We start from the raw sequence: 9,374 nt of genomic DNA on the forward strand, positions 1-9,374 counted from the left end.
CGAATTATTAACGTCAATTTTGCAAAAAGTATATATTTTTTTTATTGATCCTTTATATATTATACACTATCATATATGGACAGAATGGAATGTATTTATATCTCGATGGTCATGAAACTAAAAGTTACATATCGTCTATCGATTAGTACGAAGAACATATATCATTAATGTCTAGTATAACGAATGTATATATAAAAAAAGATTAAGGTAAAGTAATTATAATCTAGAATATATTCTAGCAAAATAATGGTAAAAAAAAGAAATTCCACGAAGGATCGCGAAATTCCTACGATCAGCGTGTCATTTAGTTAATAGTCATTTAGGTAATAGTTTTCGCCCTTCCTCCGCTGAGTCAAATCAAAGCTCTATCCATGTATGTACAATTGTTTTTGCAATTATAATAATTTCATAACAATATATAGCAAAAGATAGCGATCTCGATTCGGCAATTAACATATCACTATTCTTGCACTCTTGTTGAAACAATTGTTAACTTATATTTCTTATATTATCGACAGCTCCTTTTTCGCATGACAACGTCGTTGCAATTTGGCTCGTCGCTAAGTCGACGTTTTAATCGGCATGGAATTACCCAATTATATACATATATTTTATTACTAGAACATATAAGGCGCTAAATACGTTCTTCACGTTCGGCTAATCAGCTGCAATTTAAGTCCTTAAATAAAAGTTGGTTAAACTACTGACAGTTATTCTGTATATAACATATAACAAATACGACGTTTTTAAAGTTCCGTGATTGTACATATCTCAAATTGAAAATACACTGCAAGAGGCTAATTCTCTAACCGCTGAGAATAAATATTGTACAACGAGATGAATTACTATTTAACATCTCGCCAATTTGAAATAATGTTAGACATTACATTAAACATGATCGTCAGTACACTTACAATACAACGATAATAAGCCTTCATGGAAAGAATTCGTGCGACCACGACGCGATAGAGATTCAGTCGATATAAGCTTGCATTTCTTACCCTTTTAACGGATTCTTTTTTTTTTTTTTTTTTTTAAGTAATCGAGAATCTTTGGCACTGATATTCGCTACAAGTTTCCGTCCTATTGAACATACAGCAAGCAAAAACTAATATTCATGCACCGTGATTTGTAAAAACCACTATCTTTCCCTCTATCTAAAATCCCTCAAAAATATTGAATCCAGGAATTATATATCTCACATGTGAAAGTGAATCAAGAAGTAAAATGTATTTGCACGTAGAATGCAATTGATGATAGCAATAGCTAAATCTTACGTGAATATAGATTTCTAAAAGTTTTAGAAAAGCCAAGTGACGCATATACGACTTCAATCATTATTAAAAACTTCTTTTTGCAGAGGAGCGAAAAAAATGCTCTATAATATTCTATTCTATGTCGTAAAAGATTATATGCACACTTTACTTTTTGACTTGTACAATGCACAATTTGTTTGTTGGTGTCATTTATTATTTAGCAATCAAGAGGTCTACTGATAGCGAAACTTGGCGGTGCGCGAATACTTTTCTCATCCACTGTATAACGTCTCTATGCGTAATATATTCTTTAAAAGAATTATCCCGCTTCTCCTTATAGAAATGGAAGTAAATCGGAATACGCATGAAAAATATATATATATATGTGTATATAAAATAATAAACCTACAATCTTTTGAGAATGTGAATATCGAAAGGCCCTCCGCGTTTGTCACGAACGCGAACGTCCGGAAACCTAATTCACGCCCTCAAACTGGCAGTGTTCGGAAAAACCTGTTTTCGCACGCGCAATTACAGACCCGTGTAAAGCAGGCATTATAAAAATCTTGATAATACTAAAAACTGATGCTAGTTACTGGCATGTCACATAAATCACGACCATCGTCGTGCAAACGCATTACATTTATAACACTCGCGACTTATTCATGATTGGCAAATAACTTATTTACCGAATGTGTTTCGTATTACTCAATACAGTAATTTCCACGATCAAGTAGCCAGAAACTAACGGCAGTCGTTATTACTAGACGGTCAACTGAAAACTCATTATTGCATTGTTCTATAATGCTTTCTCGCAAAACCGGTTTCTAGCAGTCGCTAAACTACGGAATATCGATTACAGGAGTATCAATTATTTACCGTTGTAGACGCGACGCGTCTACACGAATGAATAATTAAATCTATCTGAACGGAATCGAAGACCTGAGTGCAAAAACGAGTTTGTTTCTTCAATTATTCCCACACTTGCAGGGAAAGAGGGAAAAATGGCTCTCCAAATGATAAATATCAAAGGTCTGCATATATCTTCTAAGTACTTTCTAAGTATCTTGAGTTAAGTCTTGACGTCTATGCAAAGTATCTCACAATCAGTTGGTTTCATATTTTCAGTGACAGGGTAGCAAATAATTATTTTTTACGTGACACGTGGATTTCTCGCAAACATAAAAACATCGTTCCGCGCTCATCTACTGTACTTAGTAAGTCGCGTTTCAGGCATTCTTCTCCAATTATCAGTGCGTAAGCGTGTGCGTAGGAACGAAATGTCATTTTGGAAATTTGAACATCTTATAGCCAAGAAAGACCTATATTTCATTTTTACACGAAGCGCTAGTATTTTGAAATCTCATTATCTTTTCGGTAACATCTAAAAAAACGTCTTCGCACTCCGGCACGGTGCTTGGTTCTCACAACTAGGTGATTCGAGTCGTTGCCTTTTCGAATCAGAACCAGACCGTTCAAGTATGGTATCAACCCTTTTCTATTAAGTAATCAAGAAAGCAAAATTGAGACGAGCAAACGAAAGTACTGATATAATCGAGGATACGTGAACTGAAAGAATTTAGTAAATGGAAGGTATCGTGAGGACTTAAGTCACCGTCTGCTTTCGGGTTTAACATGCCTTGCCGGGTCCGGAAGCCCTTTGATCCTCCATCCGACCAGCTTGAAGTCTTTGGATTAGAGCGAAGAGGTCCTCCTCGGGCACGGTGGAACCTGATTGAGTTTTACCATTGGCTCTTCGGCCCCTTTCCTCCTCGGCGTCCTGCAATGTTGATGCAGCCGGTAGAGGACTTCGCTGATCCTCTAGACGCGAACTCTGAAAGCAGATTATCCTTTGTATAAAGTGTCTTTTCCATTGCGCAGGAGAAAAGATTCCAAGTAATGCGAACAAGTAACATGACAGTGCATTCGTGTAGATCGCCGCGTCTACAAACCTGGCATCTAACGAGCATCTCGATGAAGGAATCGTCCGAGTCCTGATTGGTATTCAGTCCTGGCAGATAGGGCAAGGTCACTCGTTGCTCGTCCATCCGTTTGCTTTGCATTCCAGCGATTAATTCCAGCAAATCCTCGCCGTCTCTAAAAGTAAGATTGTCAGATATTCCTTAGATACAACAAGTATAATATAATGCGTTATCATGATGAGTCGGTGATTAGCACCTATTCAGAGGAATAGAATTAATATATTTTCACGTACTTGTCGTCCATATCTGATACTTCCGGCGTGATTGTTCGGTATTTTGGATTGCGCTTCGTGTTGAGCGCGCAACGTTGATCGTCCATTCTGCCCGACTGAAACCGGGACAGCAGATCGAAGAAGTTATCTTCCTCCTTTTGAGAAGGTTGCGACGCAACATTGTCGTCTTTGTCTAACACGATTTCCGACTTATCTTTCTGCTTTGCGTCGGGTGTGAGCTGATTGAATATAACGATTGTTAATTAATTTAGTTAAATTAAATATATATTCCGTATAAAACAATTTCAATTTTTTCCACGTAATTTTTTGGTCAATTTAATTTTATTTCAATATAAATTATTTCAATATTAATTGCGTTTTAGATTTTAAAAAATAGATTAACAGAAATAAACTACAGTATATTATACAATATACATATAGCCATTTCTTTTGCCGCAACTTTATTATTCTAGTGTAGTTTCAAGAAAAGAAAAAATAATGCGAACCTTAATGAGATCGAGATTGTCCATGCTTTGTCGTCTGAGTCTATATCTACAGGGCATAGTTGTCGGGACATTCGACGTCGCGTTTGAGGTCGATTTCTGCGTGTTTAGATTTTCCTTATTGTTCTCCTGCTGACTCTTTTCTAGACCAAGAATTTTCTGTAAATCATCGACGTTCATCTGCGCGGTAGCCTGGCCCATTTGATCCTCCAGCTCTTTCGAGATGTGTAGATGCAGATTCGCATAGTGCAACGCTTTATCATGATTGCCCATCGCGGCGTACGCATTGCCCAGTGACCAGCAGGCACGTCCTTCGCCAATGCGATCCTTCAATTGCTGGGCTATACCCAAGTGCCACAAATGATACTCGATGGCCGCCGAATAATCGCGTAGGAGAGTATACGTGTTTCCCAGAGAGTAGCATGCTTGTGCCTCTACCTCGCGATCTCCTAACTCCTGTGCAAGAACTAAGGTCCTCCTAAAAATTGAACGAAACTTTTAATTTTTGATAATTGCAAATTGCAAATTTATCCTCTGTGTACATAAGTTCGAAGCTGTGATCGCTTTTTTATATATCGCATGTGAGATACCGATCCACTATGCAACGAATAATGAATTTATATTCGGTAAAGCACAAATTATGGCATTTAAACATTTGTATGATTTATTTTATTTGTTGATAACTTTTTAATAAACAACAAGCGGCTAAAATCTTTTGCAAGTTAGAGTCACGTTCTTGACAATATACATATGTTAAAGTCAATGAGATCGCCACTAACATGTAGTTTTACCTAGATATTTTTTCTTGGTTTACTTCTTTTTCCAAAGTAAATTAAAATTAATCTGAATGTACTTGAGAAATAGGTGAAGGAAATAATGATCTGAGTAATCGAGATATATTTGTTAAAATTAATAAAATTCAGTTTTAATAACTCTCGGAATATACGTATGCATATCCACATTATCTCCACCGCATTGTTGATAATTTTGTACTTATCAAGAGCTAAAAATATTTGCTAAACTATTGTATAAATCCATCAACCTTGAAGAGGAATTTCACTAAATGCATATATGTGTTTATTGTCCCTAAAGAGTTAAAGGGTTGTGCTGTTTGAACATAAAATTATAAAGGTACACGGTTAATTTAACAAAGTCACAATATTTACTTGTAATGCTGCGCAGCCTTTTCGAACTCGCCTAGAAATATATGCGAGTTTCCTAAATTGCTGTTGGCTCTCCTCTCCGCCGGCTTGTCGCCAAACTCTCTGGCGATCTTTAAACGTTCATTGTGATAATAAATGGCCTGTTGGAAATCGCCCAACAAATAGAACGTATTGCCCAAGTTGCCGCATGCTCTACCTTGAGCCGCGGAATCCTCCAGTTCCCTCATAAGTTCTAAATTTTCTCTGTAGAAAAGTGAAAGGCACATTGAGAGTCATATATAATATAAATGTTAAAGTTGAGACAGCAATTACGGATTAATTAAAATCTTACTCATAATAGCGCACAGCCTGTTGCAAGCACTGTCGAACATCTTCGGAGAACTCTCCTGGATCCTGATGACCTATTCTACCCGCTTGCTTGCCCTTCGCGTGATATACGTTTCCTAAATTATACAGGGCTCTTCCCTCGCTAAGCTGCACAGAATTATAAATTTATAGATTTAGAAATATGAATTAAACTGCAAAATATTTAAACAAAGTAGAAAGAAATACGCAACGGACAAGTGATGAATTTGTAGAAGGTACAACCTTAGCTTTTAAAAGTCGAGCTACATAATGCAACAAGTGAAGACGACTTAAGAGTCGTCGAAGTATACCTTATCCCCAATCTCTCTGGAGATCTCCAGGTGCCTCTTGCAGCATATCATGGCTTCGTCGAACTTGCCCATAACTTTCAGCGTGTTGCCCAGGTTTCCGCTGGACTTGGCCTCGCCCAGCTTGTCACCCATATTCCTGGCGAGAGTCAGGTCCAACTTGTGATACTGCATCGCCTTGACGTAGTCACCCAGGTAGAAGTACGCGTTGCCCAGTTGGCTGTAGATCGCGCTTAATATCCGCAGGTCGTCCGTGCCGGCCTGGATTGCCGCTTGGAAGAACGCCACCCCGGACTTGCAGTCGCCAGCCTTGCACAAGCGTTCGCCCTCGAGCGCCAGTTCCAGACACATGTTCCATCTCTCGCTATTCTGCTAAATGTTACAAACATCATGTTGCATTAATATTATCTCTTGCAGAAAAGTTTCTGTACAGCACTGTGTTAATCGTCGCTTCGTAAAGCAGGCTTGGCATAAAGATGCGTTTGTAGAATTGAAATATATACGTTAGAGTTAGAATAATTTCTCTCGGGCTATTATCTGCAAAATAATATTGAATGAACATTTGCTTTTCCAATTTAACAGTTAACGATATAATACGTATATCTTTTGAATGCTGAGTGAATAAAATTCATTTCTACGAAGTTGGTCCGACAAAGTGGATCTAATAAAAAGTAAAGCAAGCTTGAAGGCGAAGAGTTGAAGATGGAAAAACATCAATACTTGATACTGGATTAATTATTGCATACAGAAAGAATCAATAGAATGCGTTTCATTATGTAATGTGAGTAAAAAAAAATTAAAAGCCACGTTTATTTCACTTAAACGATCAGACTGTGCTCAATAAAGATGTAACAAAGTTTGCTCCAAAACACAAAGACTTGTATAAAGTGGAGTGTTTTCACATAACTCGAGCTCGCTCCGATATGCAAGTTATTATACCATGGTAAACCGGAGTAAATGAATGCACGGAACAAGATATTGCGGTACGAAGAAACAGGTGTGGCAGCGATAAGCGTGAGTCACACGTGGAAAGCTCAGCGTCATTAATTGAACGTTGATTCACTCACTTGTCCCTCGGACGACAGATTCTCAGCGCTGGCGCTCAGAGACATATCCTTGTTCACGACACCTTCCCTTTGCAGAATGAGACACGACTCGTTCAAACACCGTTAAAACGAGACGGCCGTACGTTGCTATCGAATCGCGAGATAATTGTGATTGTTCCCCGCAGCATGATACTCAGGAACTCCGATTGTGGGAATCAGCTCATAGTCGCGACATCCTCCGGGCATAGCCACCGGATCCTTTTGCTCCGAAGCGACGAGTTACTCCAACGTGAAACGATACTGCAGCGCGTCCAAACAAATGGCGCCGTCGGTATTACTGTATTAGTGAACCCGGATCGTGGAATTTTTCGACGCATGCGTTGTTATCGTGGTGGGGGGGGGGGACGTATGTCCCCTCACCACTTTTTGTACGCTTGCGTGATTTTGTGTAGTTTAGATGCAATTTTATTTATATATAGACGTTAAAAATAGTAAGCTAGATATTTCGAGAAAGATTTTTCTAAGAATAACACTCATCCCTCCAACGTTTTGTCTGGCACATCAGTCCTCCAGCCATGCACTTTCGAGTCCCACGCGTTTTTCAAAATGTTAATAGCTTTGAAAAATTCCCCAAAAATTATTATCTTTGTACCTTTGACTAAAAATCAATGTAAAGAACATTTGGAAATCATTTATTTAAATATTTTTTTACAACAATTATATGTTGACAAACACACGTTACGACTCGTTTTATTTAAAAAATTATAACTCACGAACAAATTGACGAAGCTTAATGATCAAACACGCAAATTAAAGCTAAAAGTAGTGCGAATGAGAAAAAAAATATGAGATAATTATTAATTAAATAGGAATACTTAATTTCGTCGCCGCAAATTTGGTAATTTTTAAATGGTACAGAAGGACTTTAAGGACTTAAAGAATGTTAGAAAAAGAATTTCTGAATAAGAAAAGACGAATTTGAAGTGTGACAGATATTATTTATGTAAAAAAATTAAATTTTTTTATAATCTAGCTCCTCCCCACCTCTTCCACCTGCCTCTGAGCCATATAATAGTCCTCTGTGGAATGTCAAATTTTTTTCAACGACAAAAATATTTTAAATACGCTTAAATTATACACAAAAATACATTTTTTATCGAAACAAAATTCTCACTTACTTTTCACACAACGCTGACATAATCCTCCAACCATGCACTTTCGTGTCCTCCCACCGAGATTTTGATTGTTCGCCGTTTCGAGAACAAATGAGCTGCGGCTCTGAAGTTTCTGCCTGAGGTTCCCTACCACAATAACTTTTTTTAGGAGTGGGGGGATTATCTGACGATCATTTGTTTTCCGGAACAAACGACTGTTAGGGTGCGTTCAGAAAGTCACCCGGTGTACACTAAACTCACCCGAAGTGGTGGGAGATGGGCGTGTCATATAGAGAACTGAGCGCGTAATTTGAATTGATATTATTTCTATTAATATTTGCATCGAATATTTATTGAAAAAAAATATGCTAGAATAATAATAAATAGTGAATTACGCTGTGATTGTCATAGTAGGTCTGTTCGTTTTCGCTGCACTTCTGAACTAGTGCAATGAGTTATACGGGGTCTACAATGCGAGTCGTAAGTCATAAATCGTAAGAAATTGACCAATTAAGTCAAATTTGAGGAGAATAATACGACTCGCATTGTAGACCCCGCATTAGAATGAAAGAAATATATTTGTTTTATTCTAACTTATTGCATCAGTTCAAAAGTGCAGCGGAAACGAACAAGCCTAGTATTTTATGCAAAAAATGTTATACATAATTTTATATAAAAACTACATTATAATTAATTATAGATACTATTTTTGCCTTCTTAAAGGCTAATTGCGCCAAGACAAGTTCATTATATTTTATATTAAATGACATTACATTGACCGCCTAAATAGTATAATTATGTTTCTTAATTATATATCAAATTTTGTTTCTAAATAAAATTGAAAATTGAAGTAATAAATGGTATAAATGTAACAAATAGTATAAATTCCTTTATTAGTATAAATTCACTTCTTTATACATACATATATAAAAACGTTTCAACAGCGTTTCTACGAACGTTATATTAGGCCTGTTCGTTTTCGCTGCACTTTTGAACTAGTGCAATAAGTTAGAATAAAACAAATATATTTTCTTTCATTTTAACTTATTGTACTAGTTCATTTCTACCAATGCAGATTAACTTTAATCTCGGTTTAATTTACTTTGTATCTTTATCTAATTTTTAAAACTAGAAAAAGATAAAAGTAAGTTAGGCCGAGATTAAAGTTAATCGACATTGGTAGAAATAGACATTGTTCACGTATATCCATTTATAACAATACAGGTTAACTTTAATCATGATTTAACTTGCTTTTTATCTTTTCCTAATTCTAGGAATTTGGAAAAGATAAAAAGTTAAACCAAACTTAAACTTCATGTAAATTAGTAAAAATAGACATTAGAAAAGCTCATTGGAAATGGGCTCACGATGATCAAACCTTATTGTTAATTTATATATTACAAAC

The 9,374-nt window shown here is 36.6% G+C and overlaps 1 protein-coding gene across 4 annotated transcripts; it reads right to left on the reverse strand.

Moving 5' to 3' along the window:
• Positions 1–17: 17 nt before the first annotated feature.
• Positions 18–8,068, reverse strand: Pins (G-protein-signaling modulator pins). 4 transcript variants are annotated; one of them, XM_071701561.1, is made up of 9 exons: positions 7,994–8,068; positions 6,837–7,115; positions 5,773–6,138; positions 5,448–5,590; positions 5,120–5,359; positions 3,957–4,431; positions 3,472–3,689; positions 3,209–3,353; positions 18–3,090 (listed from the first exon to the last, which is right to left on the reverse strand). In XM_071701561.1, exons 2-9 carry the CDS (start codon positions 6,879–6,881, stop codon positions 2,887–2,889), a joined length of 1,836 nt encoding a protein of 611 aa, XP_071557662.1. In that variant the 5' UTR covers positions 6,882–7,115; positions 7,994–8,068; the 3' UTR covers positions 18–2,886. The 4 variants fall into 4 exon arrangements, with proteins under 4 accessions (XP_071557662.1, XP_071557660.1, XP_071557661.1 ...); XM_071701559.1 differs by having other exon boundaries at positions 5,773–6,141; XM_071701560.1 differs by lacking the exon at positions 7,994–8,068 and having other exon boundaries at positions 5,773–6,141; positions 6,837–7,162.
• Between the last annotated feature and the right edge of the window lie 1,306 nt (positions 8,069–9,374).

This window comes from Temnothorax nylanderi, unplaced genomic scaffold (genome assembly GCF_030848795.1).
Source record: "Temnothorax nylanderi isolate EJ_2023f unplaced genomic scaffold, tnyl_v1.0 TNYL_tig0026_pilon, whole genome shotgun sequence".
Classification (NCBI taxonomy): Eukaryota; Metazoa; Arthropoda; class Insecta; order Hymenoptera; family Formicidae; genus Temnothorax; species Temnothorax nylanderi.

What these genes read in the sequence shown, in the direction of transcription:
- Pins (XM_071701559.1), bottom strand. Translation starts at nt 6,881, where the DNA reads ATGTCTCTGAGCGCCAGCGCTGAGAATCTGTCGTCCGAGGGACAA. An exon ending in ACAATCTCGATCTCATTAAG is followed by an intron (nt 3,690 to 3,956) that starts GTTCGCATTATT and finishes ATATTCAATCAG; the next exon opens with CTCACACCCGACGCAAAGCA. An exon ending in GTATCAGATATGGACGACAA is followed by an intron (nt 3,354 to 3,471) that starts GTACGTGAAAAT and finishes TCTTACTTTTAG; the next exon opens with AGACGGCGAGGATTTGCTGG.